General features: G+C 46.3%; 1 protein-coding gene across 1 annotated transcript in view; it reads right to left on the reverse strand.

Annotated features, from left to right (window-relative positions):
* Positions 1 to 27305, reverse strand: part of LOC119179504 (fatty acid synthase) — a 190165-nt gene that overhangs the window by 147689 nt on the left and 15171 nt on the right. Inside the window, exon 2 of the mRNA XM_037430591.2 lies at positions 26887 to 27025. Coding sequence (XP_037286488.2) covers positions 26887 to 27019 — 133 coding nt within the window. The 5' untranslated portion in view covers positions 27020 to 27025. The remainder of the gene's footprint in view (positions 1 to 26886; positions 27026 to 27305) is intronic.

The raw sequence follows: 27305 nt of genomic DNA on the forward strand, positions 1-27305 counted from the left end.
GGCCTGTGCTCTATTGAGTTTTGAATGTGGCATCGGGACTGCCCGCCTCGCCATATAGTAATACATCGAAATCTCTTTGTGGGTAGTAGGTGTGTCTTTATGTCCCACGTCGTCGACAATGGAGCCGTCGCCCAGGTCGAGCGCAGCGCGGTCAGTGAGCGCGCGCGCTGCTGTGTGGGCGACTCGTTCGGGTTCAGTGCAACGCCGTTTACGGAGCCGACATGCGCGGGGAACCAATGTATGGTGTGAGGGACAATCGTATCGCTGGTGGAGCTGTTCAAGATCCTGGCTGCCTGTGTTGATATGCGGCCCTTTTAAAAGGCTCTGACTGCGGATTTGGAGTCGCTGTCTTAGCACCGACCTCTTAGCACCGACCATTTAGCAGAGCGAGTGCGATGGCCACTTGTTCGGCCACCTGGGGGTTCATGGTGCGTACCGTGGCGCAGTTCGTAGTCGAGCCCATCTGGTCCACGACCACCGCTGCAAACTTTTTGCCGTCTCGATATGCTGCAGCGTTAACGAAACTTGCATTTACGCCACCTTTTCCCAGTTGCTTCAGCAGAGCCATCGCCCTTGCCCGACGACGTCCCTCGTTGTGTACAGGGTGAGTGTTGCGGGGTATTGGGGCAAGAATGACATTTTCCTGTATTTGTTTTTATATACGCACGCTATTTGTTTCCAGCTCCGTAGGATTAACACCAAGCTCACCAAGTATGCGCCGACCAGCCGTCGTAGTGGACAAGCGAGCCAGCTGCGAGCGTTGCTGCGCTACCGCTATCTCAGCAGCAGAATTGTGCACACCGAGCGCGAGAAAGTTCTCGGTGTGTGTGCGTACGGGAAGCCCCAGTGCTTTCTTGACGATTTTTCTGATAATCACGTCGAGCTTGTCCCACTCCGACCTAAGCCAGTTGTGCATGGGAACGGTGTAGGTAAAGTGGCAGAGCACAAATGCATTAATGAGCCTTAACAAATTGTCTTCCTTAAGGCCTCTACGTCTCCCGGAGACTCTTTTGACAAGCCGAAAAGCGTTGTCTGTCTTGGCCCAGAGCGGTGCCGTTGCCACTCTTCGCTTCAATAAACATGCCGAGGATCGGGATGGTATCTAGTTTCGGGATTTTCTCCCCGTCGCTCGTGTAAACGTGTATATTGCTTTCTTCGACGGGTTTCCACCCCTCAGGTCGGCCACCTCGTTCTTTTCTATAGAGCAGGAGCTCCGACTTGGCGGGTGACCATCTTGGTCCCGTTTGGCGCAAGTACGATTCCATCTCGGCGACTGCTTCTTGAAGGGCATCTTGCGCCCGGCCTTCGCTGCCGCGAACGCTCCAGATTGTGATGTCGTCGGCGTAGATGGTATGCTTGATGCCGTCCACGCTAGGCAGTCTTTTCGAAAGTCCGCCCATGCAGAGATTGAACAATACCGGAGAAATCACAGACCCCTGGGGCGTGCCTCGATTTCCGAGTGGTACGTCTTCAGAAAAGAAGTTCCCAATGCGCAGCCTCGCTTTTCTTCCAGACAAGAAGGTTTTGATGGAGTTGTACAGCATGGGCCCAAGCTCGAGTTTCGCCACAGTCTCCAAGATGAATTCGTGCTTGATGTTGTCAAAGGCCTTCTCTAGGTCTAGACCAAGAAGAGCTTTTGTATCTCTAGAGTATCCATCAAGAACTTGGCGCCTAATGAGAAGCATTGCATCCTGCGTTGAAAGGCTGGTACGAAACTCGATCATATTGTGCGTATAAATTTCATTTCCCTCCAGGTAGTCGTTAAGTCTGTTGAGAATCGCGTGTTCTGCCACCTTACCCACGCACGACGTGAGGGAGATGAGGCGAAGATTCTCAACGCTAGGAGACTTTGCTGGCTTGGGAATCAGTATGGTGTCAGCTAGCTTCCATTCATCAGGAACCCTTCCCGTTTTCCGTGCTTCATTGATGAAACCAGTTAGACGTTCTATGGATGCGTCGTCGAGGTTTCTGAGGGCTCTGTTCGTGATCCCGTCAAACCCTGGTGCCAACTTCCCATTGGGCATTTGTATCACTCTCCTGATTTCAGCCTCCGAAAAGACTTGTTCTAGTTCAGGTAGAGGAGGGCCGCCATACTCTGTGAACACGCCGTCTTCACCCTTGCGTTCGACCGCCAGGTACTTGGAAACTAATAGGATATTGAGTTCGTCAACCCCCTGTTCTTTGGTGGCTTCGTAAAGGGCACGGGCACTGGTGACTCTGGTTGGCCTTAGTGCTGCGCTCGTCCAAGTGGTGCTTCAGAAGGTGCCAGGACTTGCCATTTCTGATTTGACCGTCGACGGACTTACACAGCTCATCCCACTGCTGTTTGCACAGTGTGTCGCAATGTTGTTTATTTCTTTGTTCAAATTTGATATTCTTTGCCGCAGCCAACAATTGTGCCTCTGCTTCTTCCATCGAGAAAATAGAGCTGTCTTGGCTTCGAGTAGGTGGGCAAGCCGACTGTCCATCTTCTCCACATATAACTCTGTCTTTGTCTTCTTGGTGGCAGCGGTGGTATCTCTGCGGATGACTTCACACCATTCCTCAAAAATGTCAGGAGCACTGGCCCTTGTACCGCGTATGCTGCGAAAAAGATCCCAGTGAACCACCGTGAACTCTCGGACTCTGCTTCGGTCCACTATAATAGAAGTTTGCAGAAAGTAGTGGTCGCAGGCAAAATTCATGGCGGCGTTGGCCCGTGTACTCTTTTCGACACTCTTGATGAAAGCGAGGTCTGGCGTCGTGTCTCTGGTCGCAGAGTTGCCTATCCACGTAGGAAAAGCCTTTTGAGTGATCAAGGTAAGGTCTAGTTCGGTGGCATCTTGCCAGAGGTCACGACGTTTTCTCGTCTCATACACGTATCCCCATAAGGCATGTGGGGCACTGAAGTAACCGACTTTGACAAGGGGCCGAGAACCGGCTACTTCAACTGCCCTCTTGAGCAACGTCTTGAACTGCTGGCACCTGTGCCTAGTGTTACTGTAGACATTCAATACAAAAAAACTGTTTTTCCGCTGCTTGCGCCGTGGTGTGTCAAGTAGGATCTCTACCATTACATATTCGACGTTGCATCTGGCCATCTTCAAGTTGTGGGCAACGTGTGTCAGCTTTTTACTAATTAATGTGCAGACACCTCGTCCTCCTGACTGGCCAGGAACTGCCCGGTAACCAGAAAGGGACGCTGCAGAGGCTAAGGTCTCTTGAAGGGCTATAATTTGAGGTTTCTTCGTTATTGTTCTAAAGTACTGCTGCAGGATTTCTCTTTTACCAGCGTACCCCCTGTAGTCCCATTGCCAAATACAGACAGTTTGTTTATCGTTATCTATTGTGGATTCTACTTTAATCACCGCCCTGGGGGGTCAGGGTGGCTCAACAAATCTGTTTCTCCTCACAATTAACTCTTCGACTATCGACGTGTACGGGAATGGCCACTTCCACGTTGCCAGGCGACGCACCCTATGGCGCAGATTTAGACAGTTTGGCGCAATTTTTTAGTGTAATGATGCCCTCGTTCATTGCCCTAAGCCCCTCTACTGAGTCACTGAGTGCAGCCTGCATCTGCCTAACACTCTCCCTGAGGCTAGCTACACTCCTTGCCACCATCTTAATGTTCTTTGTAATTGTAACCAGCGTTTGCTTAATCTCCTCGACTTGAGATTCTGTGTTTTTATGCTTGCTTACTACCGCTATGCGTTTGGTTGCCATGGGCCTATCTCATAAAGGGGCTGGAACCGGCGTATCTGTGGTTTCGTCTTCAGTATTGCTTGGCGTCGTGCTCAGCATTCTTTTAAACTCCGCCATTTCATTTGCCATTTTAGTAAGCGTATCCTTAAGCTCGGCGTTTTCCTTTTTCAATCGTAATATCTCCGCGTCTCTAGCATGCTCTGGGGACGGGTCGCATGGCATGGGTTGCTCGCCATCATTACTACGAACCCTGTCGGCCCAGGTTAGGTTTCACTTCCCCTGCTCTGGTTTTCGGTGTCGTGGACTGCCCCGGACAGCTGGAGACCCCGTATGTGCCCGCAGTCTGCCCTGGGCGAGGGGTCCGGTCTGATGCTCGGTGCGTCAGTATTTCACTGGACAGGTCCGATACAAGATCCGAAACAGGCGCCGGAGCGAGGAAGTGGTCTGGTGCCACCCCTAAATTGAGACTGCGTCCTGGACATGAAGCGGGCCCTGGATCTCGAACGAGATCCCAGACGCAACCTGGACGTGGAATGACTCCTGCAGCTTCCTCTGGTTCTTGATCTCCCTCGTGATTCGAATCGGCCTCCAGGAGCCGATGGTTCGGGCTGGCCCTGCTGATGACAGTCGTTGAGCTCGAGGAAGCCATCGACATTGTTGAATGGAGACCTCTCCCGAAGGGCGCGGGCTCTCAGGCCTCGCCTGCGCCTTACGACATAGGGTATCTTATATCGGTGCTGGCATTCCCTGCATGCGGTGAGGTGCTTAGCGCCACACAAACTGCACATTAATTCACAAACATGATCCTCTTCTTGCTGGATAGCCTGTCTGCAAGCCTTGAAGACTGAAGCGTCGGACGTCGGGCAGACGTCAGAGCGGTGTCCTAGTCGGCCGCAGGCATAGCAAACATCAACTTGCTTCCTGTATAAAGTGCACTTGATGAAGGTGCCGCCATAGGAAACATAATTGCGAACCTTGTACCCGTCAAACAGCACTACGATGACGCAGGTATTCTTTATTCTGTTTTCTACGAGGGCCAGTGGTTTTGTTGCGTTGACAATCTTTCGGTCGATGGCTCCTGGTTCATCATTAAGGCTGCGTTCACACTGAGCATTCCGGCCGCCGAAAGTGCTCCGAATCCGGTAAGGCGGCGGCGAGATCCGCCGAAAGGGCCCTCTCCGCGCCGATCGCTCTCGGAGCGATTTTCGCGGCGTCTGCTGCCGAATCGGTCACCGCGGACCAATAGGAGTGCTAGTCAAGGAAATTTGAAAAATGGCGGCCAAGCCCTACTCACTTGTTATGCCGCAGTGCACGTAACTGAATGTTGAAACCAACGGAAGTTTGACCTACTCTGTGCCTACTTCACCTCCGTATTTCGTGAAAGAGGTGACCGAGCTTGCTGTTGGAATGACCGAGCTTGTTGTGGTCTTGCAGAGCAAAACGAAGCAGAGAAAACTTTTCTCCTCTTCGTGCATTAAAAGACAGCCTCTTGCCAGCAAAGTCAGCGGTACTGTCTTTTCTTGCTTCTTGCGTACGAGAATTGTCAAAGTATACACCACCGAATAGCGTAGCGTTTGCGAGCCGCGACAAAAACCGGGTGACAGCGCATCCATCCCACGTTCGCCCCGTAGTAATGGCATATTCGGCGGCGCGGGGCGCGTCCAGTGCAAACGACGCCGCGTTTCGGCTGCAGGGGAATTTCGATCGCTGTAGAAAGCGGATGTTTTGGTGTGAACAAGGCATAAGAGTAATCCCATGGATGACTACCTTGCAGGTGGCATGCGAGCAGCCACATATGCACTGACTTCGTCGCGCTGTCGAGCCACCGTAATAGCTTCAACGTTAACGTAGCGCGTAACGTTCTCTTGGCTCGAAGTACTGACGACTATAATATTTTGCAGGTGATTAGGGCACATTGTTTCCGTGTTTCTGTCTTCCGGACCAAGCCCCACCGCACTCCATATGGCCTCTGCCATGACATACGCGCCAGACATGCTAACACAAAGACCGCCTCTCAGCCTCACGATGATCTTAGTTTCTTCACATGGCAGCGGTGGCGGCTTGTTTCCCCTTATAAGGTTTTTCTTGACATTTCTGAAGCTGTGATGGACGGGCGTAGGTTCTTGAGCGTTCGTCTTAGACGCCGGCGTTCCGGCGCCAGCAGCTCTACTGGCTTTCCTCACTTCCGATCGTCTTTTAGTGACCGTAACCCACCTGGAATCCTTGTTATTCTCTTAGCGGGGTCTTCTATGATCCACCGGGGTCTTCTATGATTCACCTTTCATCTCTTAATGTGGGGAGAACAAGTCCTTTTTTTGTTTGAGACGCGGTGCTTGTGCACCATACTGACAGCGGCACGGCCGGGCCAAACGACAGCGTCTGTAGCTGCACTCAGCGTCATCTTGACGAAAGTCACTTATTAATGTACAAATAGTCCACCCACCAGTGCGAGTATTGTGTTCACAGCGTTCTGATGACCTTAGAAGTCCGTTGCGACCCGATTTCGGGTGAATGCAGCCTCGCATAACACCAAGAAGCGAAGAAATCACTGGAGCCGATCGCTACGCGTCCGACCTGCACGGCGCGATCACCTACCTCCCAGTCACATGAACAACAAGAATTGGTCCAACTATTACAACGACACGGGTCAGTGTTCGACTTCAGCAGAAAGGGTAAGCGACTATCTTTACCATGCTCTCGAGCGCAGCATACCATTGACACAGGCTTCACAAATTTTGGTTCGACAAAAACCTTATATGGTGTCATCATCTGAGCGGAAAGTTATAGCTGAACAAGTTCAGGACATGTTGCAGGTGGCGTTATTGAAGAGTCGTGCAGCCCGTGGGCAGCACCTGTGATTTTGGTTCGCAATAAGAAGGTTCTTGGAGTTTTTGCGTTGATTATAGACCATTGAATGCCATGACTACAAAAGATGTATATCCGCTGCCTCGGATCGACGACGTAGTTAACTGTCTAAATTCTGCTTCGTACTTTTCTTCACTCGATCTACAATCAGGATATTTGCAGAGCCCCAAGCACCCTGCTGACAAGGAGAAAACGGCGTTTGTAACACCCGAGGGACTATATCAGTTCAAGGTGATGGCATTTGGCTATGCAATGCCTCCGCAACTTTTGAAAGATGTATAGATTGGATCCTTCGCGGACTAAAATGGGAGATCTGTTTGTGCTATCCAAATGACGTTGTTATTTTTGGGCACACATTTGAGGAACATAACGTTCGTTTAAGCCTCATTCTCGACTGTGTGGAAAAGGCTGGCTTGGTCTTGAACTCCAAGAAGTGTCGGTTTGGTGATCGGCAGGCCGATTCCTTGGCCAATCGGTAGACAAAGACGGGGTCAGGCCTGACCCCCGGAAAATTGATGCAGTAAGCGCCTTTAAGCCACCCACGTTGTAAAAGAAGTTCACAGCTATATTGGGTTATGTTCTTATTTTCGACGCTTTATGTCTGAATTTTCGGACATCGTGTACCCATTGACCAGCCTCTTGCGGAAAGACAGCGCATTTGAGTGGACATCTGAATGTGACGTTGCGTTCTGTCAACACAAAGTTCTGATGCCGTTAGATCCAATTCTCCGTCATTTTGACCCATCCGCTCCTACTAAAGTGCACCGCGACGCGAGCGGCATTGGCATCGGAGGCGTTCTTGTTCATCGTTATAATGACAGAGAGCATGTCGTCGCCTATAGAAGTCGTTCACACAACAAGGCTGAAAAAATCCCACTGTGACCGAACGAAAATGCTTGGCAGCTGTATTTGCTATTTATAAGTTTCATTGTCACCTGTACGGGCGTTCTTTCAAGATTGTAACAGACTATCATTCTCCATGCTGGTTCGTTACTCTCCAAGACCCTTCTGGATGACTTGCAAGTTGGGCCCTACGCCTCCAGGAATTTGACCTTAAGGTTGCATACAAAAGCGGACGGCGTCTTACCGACGCAGATTGTCTTTCTCGCCTTCCATTGTCTACAACTAACGACAATACAGACACGTTCGACATCTTCTTTGCTGCTGTTTCACGCGCGTTTCCCGATGTCACCACTTTCTAGTGAAAACAGCGCAATGACTTGACGTCAGACTCTTTATTCGCCACTATGAGAAGCCCCGAGGGCGTTTGTCGCTTTTTTCTTTGCGATGCACTGTTGTACAAGGTGAATTTCTCGGCAAATAGCGCGTGGTTTTTGCTAGTGGCTCTCCAAAGCCTGCGGTACGACTTCCTCTATTTCATGTATGAGGACAAGACGTCAGGCCATCTTGAATTCATCTGCACGTTATTGAATCGAACTCAAGAGAGCTTCTACTGGCCTAAAATGCGACAATGTATGAAACAATACGTCTCCAGTTGCGACAATTGCTCGCGCCACAAACGATCTACAAGCAATCCACATGGCCTCCTTCACCCTATAACGGTAGCCACAACACTTCTTGAACAAGTTGGTATCAACCTGATAGGACCATTTCCGCGGTCTCTAAACAACAACCACTGGATCATAGTCTGCGTCGATCACCTTTCCAGATATGCGGAGACCGCTGCGATACCATCTTCACAGCGAATTCTGTCGCCTCTTGCCTGTTACGATCCATCGTACTTCCCCATGGTCCACCTCATGACATCATCAGTGATGGCAGTCGCCAGTTTGTCGCCGACACTGTAGAGGAATTGCTTCATCTCTGCACTTCCCAGTTTCGCCATTCAACGCCATATCATCCCCAGACGAATGGCCTTGTGGAACGCACAAACCGCACGCCTAATATTATGCTGGCTATGTATGTATCCTGTCACAGGAACTGGAAGGAGATTTTGCCATTCATCACCCATGCTTATAATACAGCGAAGCACGAAACCGCGGACGTGACTATGTTCTACCTACTCTACGCTCGACAATTGCGTAGCTGCCTCAATACAATACTTCCATTCGAGCTCCATACAGACAATTCAGTTGCTCAATGCTCGAAAACTGTGTCGAGCTGAAGAAGCCCGCCAAATTGCCCATACTCGCACACTGGAATTGCGAGATCGCTCTAAGAGAGGTATGATCAACGCCAAGACACCGTTTTATTCAAAAAGGGGGACCTCGTGTGGTTGTACACTTCTCAGTGGAACTGTGGCTTATGCCAGAAAATTTTAGTGCACTATGTTGGTCCATTTGTTATTGTAAATCGGCTGAGTGACTTGACCTACGTTGTGGCACGCTTGATGTCAGCTCGTCGTCGGTCAAGCCAAACACAGTTGGCGCATGATGCTCGTCTCTAGCAGTTCCTTTCCACACCACGGGAATAATTCGCCTCGCCCAGTGGGCTTCGTCTGTGAACCAGGGAAGTATACGGTATGAGCCGGGCCATGGTTTGGGACAAAAGTAGAGGAAGAGGAAGTTAGTTGGTTTGGCCTATGTTCGCCATTATTGCTGATCATCGCCTGACATCGCCTGTAAATAAACATCGTTAAACTCTATCTAACCATAACAATCGCATAGTTTGACGCCTTTAAGCACAACAGCACTGACATTGGCACGTTCCAGATGAGATCAAAGAAACAAATTAATGACACGATCGAAGGTTTTTGTAAAGTCTTCCTGTAACATTTCAACGTGCTTTTGTTGTTCATAACAGTACTGAAGGATAGTATGAGCGACATGTATAATGTTTTGTATAGATCGGCCCATAATCCCACATGTTTGGTGGGACCCAATGAGAATGAACATCACAAATCGCAACCTACTTGATAATACTTTGGCGAAACTTTTGTAGTCTGCATTTGGCAGCGCTATTGGTCGGTAACCCTCTACAGAGCAAAGTTATTTCTTGTCCGAATTTTTCGTACCAAAACTGTGTGGCTCTTGCAAAAGGATCTCGGGAGTGTCTCCATGTCATAAGTTAAAGGTATGCAGTAATATGGGAAGAGAGCATTTTTAAAATTTTTGTGAAATTCAGCTGAAATGCAGTCAGGGCCAGGTGTATTCGATGAAGATAAGCTGTCAATAGCAGGCTCGCTTTCCTGTATCGTAATAGGAGAACTAATGGCTGCACATTCATCGTCTTCCAATGGGCTCAAAGGGAAACATTACTCGTGATAAGGCATACGTCAGGGTTGGAGAGAGTACTAAATAAACTTTTATAGCATTTTTTGAATTCCGACGGTAAGTCTCTCACGTGTGTTACGAGAACACCAATACAATAAAGATCTGGGAATACTTGAGAATTTGCGTGGCGTTTTTTATCGAGTGTAGCTTGACGCGCTCGCTGTTCTAAGCTTAAGGTGCGTTTATTTCGAGATCTACTACGTGCTCCCCTGTAACGAGTGGCATCGTATATTTGAAGTTTACGTTTAATATCTTCAATTTTATTTAAGTACGACCTCGGTGTCTCGCATTCCATCTCATAAAGGTTTCGCAAGTTTTAGGCAGTGTCTTTTCCTCATTCTTCTTATAGAAATGCTTAGTCGCTGCATTCTCGATAGCCACAACACGAACTTCTCGTTTAAATAGCTCCCAAGCAGCCTGTATATGTAAACTTCTTGAGAAAGACTGCGTTAATGTTGTCCGCACACGATTATTGAATTTCAGATCAAAGAGCTCTTTGTTTAATTTTCAAAATGCCCATTGTGGTCGGAATTGGCTCCCACAATTTTCGTCAATGTGTGCAATAACCATACAGTGATCTGAGAACGACACTGGTGCAGTGGTACAGGAAATTTGGTGGGCAGGGAGTGATTAGGACACGTAAATCCGGTCAAGGCGAGCATAAGAACATCTCTGAACTCTTGTATATGCAGTCGCTTGGCCCGACACACCAATGTCAAGGAGCCCTGCGTTGACTAAAATTCCGGATAAATGCTCGCCACTCCTGTTTTGCTGACCATTATGATTGCTACAATCGTCAAGGTCACATACACAACTGAAGTCACCATTTAGCACAGTGGCACGGTCTGAGTCAATTAGACTGGACATTGAAATAAATCAAGATGCTTTAAAATATCATTAAACGCAAATAGGTTGATGATTCGCCACGGCGTTCCTTGCAACAGAAAATCACAACATAAGTATCGATCCTCGTTATCAACACAAGTGCTGATTGCCGAACATGAGAGGCTCTGTCTCAGAAACAGGCAACATGCCGCAGATAATTCTTTTGCATGTGAAACGCATACATTACACTCAGACAGAAAGGGTTGCAGAGCCCTCTCTGTCTCCTCGTCACTCTTGATCTTTTGTCTCATAGATGGCGACAAAGTCGCGACGCTTTTGAGTTTAATGTTTACGGAGCTGTGCCTATTCGTGCGATGACCTGACGCCACGTACATTTATTGTTGCAATGATAAGCCGCTCGGACTGCGCTATGGTAACTGACTGCCTAACGTTGCACTTATTGGCTTATGTGGTCAGTCGGGAAGGTCGATGGTGAGACTGCTCATGAACCCCCACTAGGCCTCCTAGATCGCGACCGCTGGCACTTTTCTTTCTGAGTGGCCGTCGTTCAGTAACAGTCGCCGCATCGCCCTCGTTGCTTGATTTCAAGCTTTACGTGGACCTGTGCTTAGACATTGCAGTATGCACAGAAGCCTGCATATCCTCTTCTAACGTCGGACCATGTTGAAGATACTGCTGCGAAGCTACGGCACAAGCAGTTAGAGCATCTTCACTGAAGTCATTTGTAGGTACCTGCATCTGCGTAAGAAGCTTTCTAGAGTCGTTTTGGGGTTGGTAGCTTGCAAGAATTTCTTGGTTTTTTGTGTGTAGACACTTCATCTGTTTTATTCGCGCCTGACTACTTTGCATCTTGTTCATCTTTGTTGGTAAAGTTCGTAGAGTCTGTCGTTGACGAAGTGTCTTCAGTTAGATACAAAACTTCTGTGGCACCAATGATATGCTCTTGCAGATTATCCTCATGGTGCTTTGTGCCCTGTCCTCGCTTTTTAGCATAGGTCACGACACAGTCCTCAGCTGAATGACCGAAGCACCGACTGTTATCACTGCGAGGAGTCCCGCAGTTTCGACGTATGTGTCCAACCTAATGGCAGCGCAGGCGCAGAGGTGGGTGGCCGGGGTCAGAACGGGACTTTGTACTCCGCACACAGTCAGAAGGTGAGGAATGTCACCCACTCGGACTCCATCAGCAAGGGAAAGCACAACTTCACGATTAAGAGCCCGCATTTGCTCCATGTCTGATGCTTTCTAGCATTTTACCAATATTGACTTAGTTTTGCCGAAAACATGCAGTGCCTCTCGAATGTGGGAGTCTTCCTAGTATTCAGGTAGCCAGAGAAGCTGCATTTTTACTTCTGTGGGTATCGGGTTGATCACAAGGCATCTACGGCTTTTGACGAAAATTCACCTCGTGGGACTACCTTCGTTTTCATCAGCGTGGACTTGCAAGTAACCATTCATACATGTGACATTTGTAAATGACCTATAGAGCTTATTTACTTCAAGTGAATAATGTCCCGAAGAGCATCTCTGAAGTCCTGAGCTCTGTAAGGGCACCCGCCTAAGTACGCATTGAGAAAACGGAATTCACGACCAGCTTACCGCTGGGATGACGAGGCGGCACAACGCGGTTGTCATTGCCACTGGCTGAAGCCTGAGCAGCACCTCGGCCCAAGTCCGATAAATGATTTTCGGCGGAGAACACAGAAGAAGAGACCAATCGAAACGTCGTCTCCGTCCACAAAGCTACCATGTTGCTTGAAGCTGCTTCGGGAAGCACACTACATAAATGCCATAGAGAAGGGAGTCTCCTTGACACATTCTGTTCGACAAATGTCACGACGAAAACGAGCCCATTCGGTGATTTGTAGGCGCGATTGGGAGGCCAAAACTACTTCGAAAAAGGCCGTTATAGTGCAGCCATCGTGGCTAGAAACACACAGTAACTTGCAAACAGCTTTAAGAAAGGACAACTATGTTCATTTAGCGGAAAACATATCATGCCTTTCCAGAGGCGTTGATCAAGCAAACAGCAAATGCTAGAAAATGCACTGCTATCTGTGAGTCATTATGAGACTCTTTATGACCTCTCTACGGCTGCCTGGATAGGGCGCTGCAAGCGCCTGATCTAAGCAGCCGTCACCTCTAAGATCGTAAGCGCACGGCGTGTATCCTGGAAGCCATGCTACGCTTGCGTTAGATCAAAAACCTGTATGTACCTTTCACGTGAGCGTGCGTGTGTGTGTGCGTGTGTGCGTGCCATCTGTAAGACATTGTGAAAAACGTCTCTCGACTACAGCAGAGCGTCGTTCTAGCAGAAGGAAGTAGCCTCACTGCACAGTCACTGCATCATTTTAAATACGTCGCGCTTGAGCGTGTGCGTGCGTGTGTACGTGTATGTGTAACGAAACATATTATTAAGTATGCACTTAGTGGTTGAAGGGCGCGCTAGGGGCCACATTTCGCTATCACGTTGAACTGTTAAAGGTGAAGGTTAAGGGCCCCCCAATTTTTGACGTTGGCTAACCAGCGTCCAAAATCCTTATACTATTCAAGTGTAAATCAGTAGAATGCCGACAATGAAGCCATCCAGGTAAATTTATTCATCTTACGGATGCCTCTTTTTTTCTCCGGGTGCGCGTTTCACTTGTCAACCTGTTACTTTTAACGACCCGTGAGCTTTACCCTCTTCAATTACACTTGAGTAGAATGTTCGATGAAGTCATTTTCAGCTCATAATGCCTATAATAAAAAAATGTTAACCTCTTCACTCGCCACATTGCACAGAACCTCTTGCAATATTGAGCTAAGAAGTTCTGAAAGTGACTTGTTAAATAGATCTTATATATACAGGTATCTACTCGTTTAGAGCCAAAATGACAATAGAAATGAAGAATACTAAATGGCATTACTTGTAGTCCTCAACAATGGTCTGATGTCACACCAATAGAAAGAAACTGAAGCTCCAGATATGCTCCAAGTCGTTAGTAACCGAACGTGCAAACTTCGGATAAAATGTACAATACTCTGATAACTGAGCTATGGTGGCTCTAATAGCCAGGTTCACTTTGCTGCGTATTTTCGCACATGTGATAATGAGAATGTCAACGAGTGCATCCGATGTAGTGACGGCGAGTTTGAAACACTCTTGGCAGCTAGCTTTTTTAATGCCCAGACTCACCTAGCGCATGGAAGAGGAGTAGTTCACCTTAGCTAGCTTATTTGTTATGTGCAAACCATGGTAAGCTTTTTAGGCAAAACACTTATCTGGCTATGTTGGCTATACCATTTCCGAGACGTATTGAATATTCTGTGCGAACGCATGGTCACGTTATATCACTGAATGGCTTGCAAATTGATGGATCGATGATTGATTTGTGAGGTTTAACGTCCCAAAACCACCATATGATTATGAGAGACCCAATGGCTTGCAAAGGTGTTATAAAGTTTAGGAGGGTCTCGTATAATCGCGCCAATAGTCAACGAGACAATTTTCAGGAGACAACATACATCACGACGTCGCCGCCCAGAGAGCAAATACGTCAAGCTTATATATCACGTCAAGACCTTATCATGCGATGCAATAATTCTATTCAAAATCACCAACATTCCTGACGCATGACTGTAGCAGTGCCAAACGACTTCAGGTGCAAAAATTATGTTGTGCTCCCAATTCGCAACGTTTGATTGATTTGTGGGGTTTAAGTCCGAAAACCACCATATGATTATGAGAGACGCCGTAGTGGAGGGCTCCGGAAATTTGGACCACCTGGGGTTCTTTAACGTGCACCCAAATCTGAGCAGACGGACCTACAACATTTCCACCTCCATCGGAAACGCAGCCGCCGAAGCCGGGATTTGATCCCACGACCTGTGGGTCAGCAGACGAGTACCTTAGCCACTAGACCACCGCGGCGGGGCCTATTCCGCAAGGCTCTCGAAAAATACGATAGATTCAGAACACTTTCAAGGTAGTTGGACAGGTATGAAAACTGTCGACTGGGAAGAAAAACGTGGCTGATCGCAGCGTCACAGGAATCGTATTACACAATAGCGATACGTTTGTTTGCAGAAGTACTTGATCGTTTATTTTGCATTAATATCATGCGACGTACTAACGGCACCACTATATCGAGAAGCGGTAAAGGACAACAGAAGAGTCACTGGTTCGATCTGTTTGTATCGGCAACACTTCATGCACAATCACTTACAAATGCCCATATACCTATTTTCTCAAGTTTCTGCTTAAAGAGTATCCAGGTTCTCGAAATTTCCAGAGCCCCCAACTGCGGCGCCTGTCACATTCATATGGTGATTTAGAATTTTCGACCCCACAAAAAAATAATAATAATAATAATAATAATAATAATAATAATAATAATAATAATAATAATAATAATAATAATAATAATAATAATAATAATAATAATAATAATAATAATAATAATAATAATAATAATAATAATAATAATAATAATAATAATATAACATTATTACTATTTATTGTTATTATTATTATTATTATATTATTATTATTATTATTATTATTATTATTATTATTATTATATTATTATTATTATTACTAATATTATTTCCTCAAGTTTTTTTTTTCTGAGTCTGTCTTTACCATAAAAATATTATAAATTGTGTCATGCGTGCGAATGGGTTGCAGCAAGGGCACTGTTTCACCTTGAATCACCCATTTTGACGTCTAGCGGCATGTCGCCATCGGTACGACAAGCGCCCATGATCATGATATAACCGCTGTGGTAGCTCAAGTTCATAACATATACATAGACGCAGCGTATCGAAAGTCTCCTATATGATGACATAAACAAGCACATACCAAATACTAGTATTCGCTATGTGCTTCCATAAGGTGTCGTCAATTAGGAATAGAAACGACACGGCTTGCACTGCGTAGTAATCCAGGAACCTACGCCAGTTCTTACGCATACACTACCTCACCACGCTTTATCAACATGGAAGAGTTCTAGAGATTAGTAGCTACAGCTGTTGACGTGCACAGACATTTCACGTCCAACATGAAATGATGTCGTGTCATGCTGTTGTGCTTTGGTTGACCTCTGCTTCACTCCACGATGGCATGGTATTCACTGATCAACATTGTTATCTTTCTGTGGTGCTTAACTTAGCAGTTTTAAAGTCGGCGTGGTTTTACTTGTAGTAGTGGGTGATGCAGAAGCACTACTGGTGCAGTTGCCAGCGGCATTACTCCGAACAACGAGCTCACGTGACACGCCGACGCGAAGCGAAAGAGAAAAACGTAGCTTCTTCAGGGGAGACTTGCCGGTACTACCGAGTGACCCATGTCCCACGCTGTTGTTGAGATGCTTTAACCACGGCTTCAGATATTGCGCACCTGCAGGTTTCTGCTAGGGAACATTGCCAGAGCTCATGCTATGAGTGGCGTGGTCACCGAATTGTTCTTTCTCGGTGCTAGTAAGTGTCATCCCGCTATACGCTGCCGGCAGTAGGCGGCAGGGTCCCGCCCCGCCAAAATAGAGAACCATGCCAGCGAGAATGCGTGAGAAACGCAAGCCGCGTTTCTAAACTACCCTGCATGTGCTTTGGTAGCCTATAGTTGTTGCATCCAGTTGCCGGGCATGTTAAGCACGAACCCACGCAAATTATGCTATCGATTTTGCCTCATGATGCCTCACCTTCTTCTTTCAGAATTGATAATGATGTTATTAGTGACCCGTCAGCAATATCGAGGGCTTTTAATAACTATTTCCAGTCTGTATTTGTTTCTGACAATAACTACATTCCTTCTCTGACAGGCATCACTCGTTCTGAACCAATCAGTGACATTGAAACAACGAGGGAAGGCATTCTGAACCTTATCTTAAAATTAGACGTAAAAAATGCACTGGTCCTGACGGGATACACAATGCATTCTTAGTATGCTACTCCATTTGGTCATCCAGATATCTGACGATCATATTCAACAAATCTTTATTTTCTGGCACTGTTCCATCCTCATGGAAGATAGCAAAGGTACTCCCTCTTTATAAATCTGGCAACAAGCAGTCTCTATTGAAATATAGACCGATATCATTGACTTCTCAATCATGCAAGATGTTAGAACATATCATTCATAAACACATTATGCTCTTCTTGGAATCGCACCAACTACTATCAAACATGCAGCATGGGTTTAGGCGTGGTTTCAGTACCACAACACAATTAGTCGAATTCACGCATGATATTTTTTGAACCTTGATCTTGGCAACCAGGTTGACGCTATATTTATTGACTTCTCAAAGGCCTTCGATACAGTAGTGCATTCTAAACTTCTCGCTAAACTCGATGTCATATTAAACAATCCACAATTGGTTAGTTGGATCTCTAGCTTTTTGTCATCTCGCTCTCAGTTCGTGTCTTACTGGTCAACCAACTTTACTGCCATTGATGTTACATCTGGAGTGCCCCAAGGGTCCGTTCTTGGGCCTCTTCTTTTTTTAATTTACTTAAATGATTTGCCTGTTTGCATCTCCTCTTCCATTCGTTTTTACGCTGATGATTGCGTTTTATATGAGGTCATTAAAACACACGCTGACCATTACCGCTTGCAAGAGTCATTTGCTGGTTTTTGCGATTGGTGCAGAACCTGGCAAATGAACATTAACTTAAAAAAAACCGTACTTATGTCCTTTTGTAGTAAATCTCCTTCTGCTTTTGATTACTCTTCCGATAACCGTGCAGTAAATAGGGTTTTTGATTATAAGTATTTAGGGGTCATTTTTACTCATAATATGACATGGTCTAAGCACATTGACTACGTATGTAACAAAGCATTAAAAAAACTAGGCTATCTACGTCGCGCTCTATCTAAATCTCCGAAGGAAACTAAGCTTCTCTTATTTGAATCACTCATTCGCCCAATAGTAGACTACACATCTGTCGTTTGGAACCCTTACAAGCAGTGCGAGATTAATAGCTTAGAAGCAACTCAGAAAATATCTGTACGATTCATATGTCATCGCTATGACCACGACTTTTCACCCTCTTCTACTCTTTCTTCACTGAACTTAACTTCGCTCTCTTCGCGTCACCGAATATAGTCAAAACAATTTTTGCATAGCATTGTGACGTCTTCGGTTAAACTTTCATATGACAAGGACTACATAAACTTTGCACCTCAGTTAACGACAAGAAGCTATCACAACTTAAACTTAACGCCTTACTATGCTCGAACTAACATGTTCAAATTCAGTTCTTTCCCCGTTCTATTGAAGACTGGAATTCGTTACCTGGTACTAATCGTTCATGCCCAACATCTAATTTTCAAGCCGACATCCATGACATGCCTCTGTAACATACCCTCATCTATTTGCCATTGAAGTTAGCTCTTGAGTTGCATTGTTTCTTTATTCTATTTTCATTCATGTTATTCACATGTTTGTGCACTTTTGACCTTGTATAACCACACATCTGTATTATGTTACCTGTTTACATAATTTTCATTCCCGTCTGTTAAAATTCCGCGTATTTTGTACACCCACTCCTGCCATAGCGCACTTAGCGCTGCAGTATGTGTAAATAAATAAATGAATAAATAAACAGCGCCATGTTCTTATAGGCGCGGGTGGAAAGGTGACAGGTTCGGCTACCAGTGGCGGAAATATTTTTTTAACACAAAAAAGTTTTATGTAGGTGTGAACCACTGCTCTGTACTGCATTACTGTCACGGATATGGCATTTTGAAACATTTACAACCACATAGCAAATAATGAAACGTGAAGGAAACGTTCCCCAGGTGAGCGTTGAACCAGTAACCTTGAGCTGCTCAAAGCACAACGCTATCCACGACACCACAAACTGACCCAATGATGAGTCGTCCCAATGACGTTACATATTCTTGTTTCCCCCCTAAAGGTCTGTTTCTTTTTCCTTAGTTAACAGGAACTCTAAGGGCTCGGCCATCTCTGGCGCTGCAGAGCTACGCGGAATAACATGCTGGCGCCTTAGTGTCTGCGTCCACGGACGGCATATCCGGTCGGACATGCTTCAATAGAGTGAAACTAAAACAATGCGGCCTGCCATCAGCTTACGTGCCTCCCAAAGCCTACGACACAAAGTAAATGGAAGCAAACTAAAATTGCCATGCAAACAATTCTTTGCGTGGTCCTACTGAAAGTTTTTTTCGTTCCACCTGCAGCATGGAATTTTGCACTGTCGAAGACAACAAGGGTGCACACGCAGCACTCATGAACTGCTCGTTTCGCTTCTATCAAATATTTCAGATAAATATATGGACAGCTGGCCACCAGGGGCGCTCGCATTATGGCGGCATTGCCATAAGGCGAGCGCCCCCAGTGCCATAATGATGCACTGGGGGCGCTCGCACACAAGAAACCGTTCAGTGAGAGAGTGCCATAATGATGGCTTCTGTGCATCGATTTAAATCGATGCACAGAAGCCATAAAAGAGAGGGTAAGAGGTGACAAGAGGGTTGCAGTAGGGGCCTTCCCAGGACGCAAGCTGGAAGCAGTCATGAGGCAAGCAATAGCAAAACTCAAAACTACAGCTGATAGACGAAACCTCGTGCAGTACTGTCACGGATATGGCGTTTTGAAATATTTACAACCAGATAGCAAAGAATGAAACGAGAAGGAAACGCATGTGTGCTGCGAATAATAAAATTCAGTTGGTAGTCAGCGCTCGTGTTGTCCTGTTTGCATTCCGAACCGCGACTTACCTATGTTTCTTCTAGCACCTTCGTGCTCGCGCTGCAACCCTTATTATCATGAAACCTCGTGATAATTTCAGTTGGTTTAAATGATGTCTTAAATGAAGAGACAGCAGGACTAGCAGCCACACTGGCGAAAGGCGTCGATGACATGCGCGCCACTTCTCCTAAGGTACAGGTAGTGATATGCACGATACCGGAGGTACCGGTGCGTGATAGCAACCTGCAAAGAGCGGTTGTCAACGCAAACCAACGCAAACCAAGAGATATGGCGGATTAGTTGAGAGGAAGGGTTTGAGGTGTGGAAATAAAGAAAGAAGTGCATAGGTGGGGTGGTTTTCAACGAGACAGAACTACTTCGATGGGCCGCTAGGTCATGAGGTGGGTTGGCGACTTGCAGGACACGCAGTAGCTTTTTGGGGGGGCAAGCGAGCCCTTCGGGGTGCAGGATAGCTAGTAACAAGGAAAACAACCAGGGAGACTCTTCGACAGGTGTTTTAGAGAGATACGATTCCAAAGTGGCACCAATGTCTAAGATAAGTAGAGTCCGGGGCATAAATAGACGTAGCCACGAGCGCCGAGCCCATTCAGACGTAGGGTATATTAACATGCAGGGTGGTAGGAAGAGGCTGAAGTGGGAAGAGATTGAAGAACAGCTAAGGGAAGAGAGGCCGATGGTATACGGTTTTGTAGAAACACATCTCAGGGACATGGAACAACCTCCGAACAATCCGGACTACGCGTGGGAATATTGTAACAGAACAGAAGGCAGCAGAAAGGGGGGTGGTATTGGGGCATTCATTCATAAAAGTACCGACTGGCAAAGGGTCAAGCAGGAGTGCAAGGAACATTTATGGCTAAAAGGGAAAGTGGCAGGTCAAATGACACTCCTTGGTTTCGTGTACTTGTTGACGGGAGCAAAGGCCAGAGAGGAAAACCAGGCAATGGCAGAGTGTATATCAAAGGACATTCAGGAGTTAGGAAGAGAGTGCGAGATAATTATACTAGGAGACATGAATGCGCACATAGAAGAAATAGATGGGTATACCGACCCGACAGGCAAAATGATCATGAATATGTGTGAAAGGCTTGAATTGATCATTTGCAACAGTACCGAGAAGTGTGAAGGGCAAATAACATGAGAGGTAAGAAGGCTGCAGTCGACGATAGATTATGCACTGATGTCACATAGGATGTATGATAAGCTCAGGGGAATGCACATAGATGAAGGTGGCTCCAGAAGTCTGGGTAGCGATCACAAACGTATCAAGCTAAGTTTTGGTAGAGCAGTGAAAGTGGGAAGGAGACAAGATGAGCAACTACAGAAAAATTTTTATACAGAAAGGCAAATTGAAATAGCCACTAAACAAATTGAGAAAGTAATCACGGAGGATAACAAGACACTGTGGACATACACGAATCTAATTAGACTCCTTGAGCTAGAGATTGCTAAGACGCGTGACAAATCACCCCGGAAAAGAAGACACAAACCCAAAAGTTGGTGGGATGAGGAAGTTAAGAGAGCCAAAGCAAAACGTCAGGAAGCCTCTAAGGAACACAGACATGCTAAGCAGCGGGGTGAACCGACAAATGATGTTGAAAGAAAATGGGAAACCTTTCTAAGCTGTAGAAGGGCTGCATTTCTTCTGATCAATGGAAAGATTAGAAAAAGGGAGCTCAGTGGCTGGCCGAAGTACATAAAAAAGATTAAAAGGCAGCCACGAAATTTCGGAACCATCTAAACTCCCTAAGAAATGAGACGAGCCTAGAGCAGAGTTTTATAACTACAGCCCAAGGTGCCAGGCTAGAAGGGGACGAAGCTTATGAATATATAAGAACAAGGGTGACAGAAAAAATTCAACAAAGAAGTACTTTATGCACCACAATAAACAAGGACAATTCAAGTGGTGCAATGGCTCCATTTTCACAACGAGAGTGGGGAAGTGCTGAGAAAAGGGTTCCTAGTAGTACATCAACAGGCCCAGATGGCATTCCAATTAGGCTGATAAAGACATTAGGTCCGAAGTCTTAGCAGGCTTTGAGAGAGGCAGTGAGCAAAATAATAATCCATGGTGAAGTTACCGATAGATAGAAACTTAGCAGGATGAGCATGATCTATAGAGAAAAGGGGACAAAGCTGACATAAACAACTACCGTCCTATAACAGTGACATCAGTGGTCTGCAGGCTGGCGATGCAGATTATAAAGGAAAGACTGCAGGCATGGATAGAAGATGAGGGGGTGCTGGATAACTGCAGAATGAATTTCGGAATCACAGGAGGTTGGAAGGCAATCTGTTCTCACTGACGCAGTGCACCGAAATAGCAGAAAAGGAACACAGGCCCCTGTGGCTAGCATTCTTGGATATCAACGGAGCGTACGATAGCGTGGTTCAAGAGGAATTGTGGGGAATACTGGACACAATAGGCGTGGAACATGTAGTCACTAATCTTTTAAAGGGTATTTATAAAGGTAACAAGGTAGTTATAAAGTGGGAAAAACAGGTATCCAAGCCTGCAGAGGTAAAACGGGGGCTTAGGCAGGGGTGCCCCCTGTCACCCTTATTATTCATGAAGTATCTACAAGGATTAGAGGCAAAGTTAGAAGGAAGTGGGCTGGGCTTCAACCTCTCTTTAGTCAAACAAGGAAAACTCATTGATCAGGCACTAGAAGCAATAATATACACAGATGATATAGTGCTAATGGCCAACAACAAGGAAGATTTGCAGAAATTGATGGACATCTGCGGTAATGAGGGAGATAGGTTAGATTTTAGATGCAGTAAGGAAAAATCAGCAGTCATGATTTTCAATGACAACGAAGGTAGTGAGCTTAGGATACAGGAGGTCACGCTTGAGATAACAGATAAATACAAATATCTGGGCGTATGGATAAGCAATGGGACTGAGTACCTGAGGGAACACGAAATATACGTGACGACTAAAGGTAACAGGAATGCAGCAGTCATAAAAAATAGGGCACTGTGGAATTACAAAAGGTATGATGTTGTGAGAGGAATATGGAAAGGGGTCATGGTTCCTGGGCTGACGTTCGGCAATGCGGTCTTGTGCATGAGATCAGAAGTTCAAGCAAGATTAGAAATTAAGCAACGTGGAATAGGTAGGCTTGCTTTAGGAGCTCACGGGAATACACCAAATCAGGGAGTACAAGGTGATATGGAATGGACGTCATTTGAGGGCAGGGAAGCTAGCAGCAAGATAAAATTTGAGAAGCTATTGAGAGAAATGAAGGAGGAGCGTTGGGCTAGGAAGGTTTTCAGCTACTTGTACATGAAGAATGACGATACAAAATGGAGGAAGCGAACCAGGAAGTTGACTGGCAAATACTTAGAAAACAGCAGGTGGCCAAACCAAAAAGAACTATCGGTTAAGAAGAAAGTGAAGGAAACGGAGACTGACATGTGAAAAATGGGCATGATTAAGAAGCCCGCACTAGAGATCTATCGAACTTTTAAGCAGGAAATTGCCAAGGAAAGGATCTATGACAATACTCGGTGTAGTTCTCTACTGTTTGAGGCAAGGACGGGAGTACTGCGAACCAAGACATATCGGGCCAAATACATAGGTGTAGACACAGTATGCAGTGCGTGTGGAGAGGAAGAAGAAACTGCCGAACACTTGATAACGTTCTGTAAAGGGCGTCACCCTATAGTTCAGGATGATGGCGCAGAGTTTTTCAAAGCACTGGGGTTTAGGGACCGGAAGGGCAAAATAGACTTTAAGCAAGTAGACTTAACTAGAAAGACGTTATTTGATTGATGGCTAAAGTCAAGGCACGAGTGAAAATTAAACTCTTCACTGCAAAGTACGAATCCTCAAACTCACTTTTTAAGGAAAAAATAAATAAATATAGTTTTAAGTTCATTAAATATTACGGCTTGGTGGCGCTAGTCACCGCCCGATCTAAAGGGTACAGCCTTATCCATCCCTCCATCTATCCATCCATTGCGGCTGTGATTGGAAACGTCGTGAGCGCGCGCTGTGAAATCGAATGCAAAACATTTTAGCCACGTGGTGATATCGCTTTTACTGTAGCGTGCGCGTGTGCATAGGTTGCGCGATAAAGCTGATAAATAAATCATGCCGTTCGACGTCAGTACTGTTCCTCGGCAAGAGCAAACGTGGTGGGCTTACCCGAACTCCGCCCTGGGCATCTTTCAATCAAACTGATTGACGCGTGAACTCTGATACAAACTCGTTGATACTGCAAAAGTCCGAGTTCGACTCGGGACTGTGATGGTGCCGGTGTGACTGTCAAGCGTTTGAAGTGACAACCGCTATGCGGCAGCTTCTTAGCATATGAAATAAATTGCTGACCTTACACTACTTTTGCAAGGCTGGAGTCATGGAGGAGCTTATGACAGCCTAGCTTCTTGTAGCATTTTAAGTTGGTCGTCTACTCATGTGCATGATCGGCTTAGAAGTGAAGACCACATGAGCTGTGTCAAGTTTGATTCAACTAATTGACTGGGACTTAATGACCATTGCACTGAGCTGTCTTGTCTTCATTGATAAGGGTTCAAATAATATGCAATTATCTCAGTCGCAATTAGGAAGGCTCTAGCCTTGCACAGTATGAACATATTAAACGTAATCATATATACCAAGATACTAATTGTCATATTATTAGTAAGGTCTAATTATCAAGGTTTCATTTACCATGCTCATGATTAACGTCGAGTCAGCTACCATAGTTTAGTTGGCTCATCAACTAGCATGCATTAGTTAGCATGGTTATAGCTTTCCATGGCTTCATTAGCATAATGTTCATAGGATGTGGCGTAATTACCTGGGACTTATCATAACATGTTGTAATTAGCTTGGTTATAGCATCTCCTGTCCTAGCTTGCCAAGTAAACCGTTCAGTGAAATAGCTAAATAAACGGCCGCACGTGCTCTGGTGCTGGCAGATGATGACAACAAAGGCGACGCGCTCTGTCAGAGCAGTGCTTGACTGTTTATGCTGATACGTGGCCTCGATAGAATGTACAGACCGACACATGGCCTCGAATTCAGCAGCGGTTGCGATGTTGTGAGACGTTCGGCCAGTACTAATCTTCGATTGCTTTGAATGATCGACATGTAGGGTTTAACGTCCCAAAACTACCCTATGATCATGAGAGACGCTGTAGTGGAAGCTCCGGAAATTTTGACTACCTCAGAGGCCACCGTGCTTAGTATACTAAAACAGACCTAATGGAAGCAATAAGAGCTTCAAAATAAATTTAAATACCTGTGCCTCTAAAATATATCTTCGCGGAAAGTTTCTGGCCTTTTTATTGCATGGGTGCATTTTCACTCAGTGAAACGACAAACAATTAAATACAAAAAAGAATTAAAAGAAAAAGGAAGTTTCTGACCTTTTTATTGCATGGGGGCACATTTTCGCTCAGTGAAACGACAATTAATTAAATGAAAAAAGATGCCTCTGGTTTGAAAACACCGCCTAACTTAGTCGAGCGTTTTCGAAGCGATGACTGGTTTCATCGTAATCCATGAAATTCAGCGTGCTGAGGGGTAAATTTGACTTTTTTGTCCTGTTGGCTCGTTCGTAAGGGGGCGTCGCCGGATCTCGGGAATATCCCGAGTTTTGCGAAACTCGCCCGATCCTGCATGGAGCCCCTAGTCTACTCAGAATAATGCGTTTTTTGTTCAATCTGCTTTTTTTACAAATGTGTTATAGTTTCCACACTGCCGTGACAAACTCACATATAGTGCCCATATATCTATTCGTATCACTAAAGCTAGCTTATGTGGCTTACGCAACGCAACCCTGAGAAGTACTGCTGTGAGAAACAAAGACTTCTTTTATGTTGCGCAAGTGCCGTTCTGGCTCACAGCAGTATACTGCTGGCCTACCGTACGCGTAAAAGAAAAAGAAATTGCCCGCAGCTTCCCTCGGGGGAACACTGAGGAGGATGCGGAGCATATAATTGGTTAACGGGGTGTTAAAGTGCGACTTACTTGGGTCGATGGCTAAATTGGTTAACGAGGTTGTGAAATGGGGTGTTAAATTGCGACTTACTTGGGTCGCTGGCTAAATTGGTTACCGTGGTTGTAGGAGGGGTGTTAAATGAGTGAACACGTACGACACGTATGCGAAAGGGCGGTGTTTATTTAACCCACGCTAGCCGAGGGAACTCGACCGGCAATCAACGACTGCTTGCACGTAGCACACACGACGTAGTCGGCATAGTCGGTGCCCTTTCCAAACGTATCGCAAAGAACCGACAACGCTTTGGAGTTGTTCTGAATTGTCCGATCCGAGTTAAGTTGTTATCGAACCAAAGACGATCACACACCTTGCAGGTGTGGCCGAAGCTTCGGTCGAGGAAGTCGCGCTTGAAGCGAGCGTTGGGCGGGGCATACTGCTTGGCGCGCCACGCCGCTACCTCGGCGCGCTTGCGCTCGCGGGCAGCATCGGGATCGGCCTCTCGTCGCCGACGCTTGCACCCGGCTTTCCGTTTTCGAAAGTCCGGGTCCTCTTGTCGACGCTTACGTTTCAAAGCGGCCGAATCCGGTGCTGCTGCTCGACGCTGACGTCTCTCAGCGGCTTCACGTACTCTAAGTTGAGCATCTTCCGCTCGACGCCGATGTTTACGTTTCGCGTCGCGAGCTCTTCTCCGCGCTGCCTTGTCTTCGTACGACGACTTGGTGGCGGTTCCGCCACACTTTGGCCGGCGCTGGTCGAAGGGACGTCGATCATTGCGACCTCGGACGTCGACGCGCAGTACAAACCAACCGACGAGCGGCAACTGAGCGAGCGAGCACCGACCTTGAGTATATATACAGCGCGACGGCGCATGCACTGTCAGCTGTCGAATGTTCGAGAAGGGGGAGAAGCGCAACGGCACATGCGCGCGCGTCAGCTGCCGATGTTCTCGAAGCGCGACGGCGCATGCGCGCGCGTCAGCTGCCGATGTTTTCGAAGCGTGACGGCGCACGCGCGCTACATTATACAGCTAGCGAATGTTCGTGAAGAGGAGAAGCGCACGCGGTGTGTAGAGGAGGAAGGGTGCACAGATGGTAGAGGAGTGAAGCGCGCGCGGTGTGTAGAGGAGGAAGGGATGCACAGATGGTGGAAGAAGGAGGAGGAAGCTTGCGGACGGCGCCGCACTACAAGCCTCGAGTATTAGATGCTCCGCATCTAAAAAAAATTATGTTTAGTTAAAGTACCTAAATAACAAAGTGAGTTCATTGCAGTTCTGTTTACAAGGATGTGGAAAGTAGGCGTAAAAAATAGTTGTCAGAAACTATTGTACATTCGTGTCTTCATGAATAGTTCATCGTGCTGTTGTTGGAAAAAAATTACCATTTACTGGATGCTGGTTCTTCTATCTGTCGGGTACCTTTTGTGTGCACAATTGCCAAAATGGACTCTTCAGTTTGGTGCTAGATTAACTGGCGCTGCAAAGTGTTCTAGATATTGTAGTATGTGGAATTGCATTGACTGTGGCAGCGCCTGAGTTTCTCATGTGGCATGTCACTAAACACTTTGCGGAATTAAAAGTCTTCTTAAACACACCTGGAGGCCATCGCGAATCGTCCTCGGTGACCATTTCCACGCCCGCGTAGAGCTTCTGCTTGAACTCGACCAGGTGATCCGCTTGAGGGAAATAGGCGGAAAAACCGGAGATCACGATGTCGTCGCCCTGCATGTTATCCTACACAGAAAACATTAAACGAAAAATGAAGCGTGGTGCAATGCAAGCAGTAATCTGCCTTGCTTTCTTTGCACGTGTAAAAGTGCTAAAACAGCTTAACGCACAAGCGAAAAGGCATATGGTAACTTTGAGGTGTTCAGTAAAACGGCTACGCGAGGCAAATAACAGGGGAAAAGGAAGACGCTTAGAAACACCGAGTTTTTACTGACACGCACTTATTGTCCAAAACGCTAACCATATAACACCGTAAAAAGATTGTCTACTGCTCGAAAAAACTTTC

The sequence above is a fragment of the Rhipicephalus microplus genome, chromosome 7, assembly GCF_043290135.1.
Source record: "Rhipicephalus microplus isolate Deutch F79 chromosome 7, USDA_Rmic, whole genome shotgun sequence".
Classification (NCBI taxonomy): domain Eukaryota; kingdom Metazoa; phylum Arthropoda; class Arachnida; order Ixodida; family Ixodidae; genus Rhipicephalus; species Rhipicephalus microplus.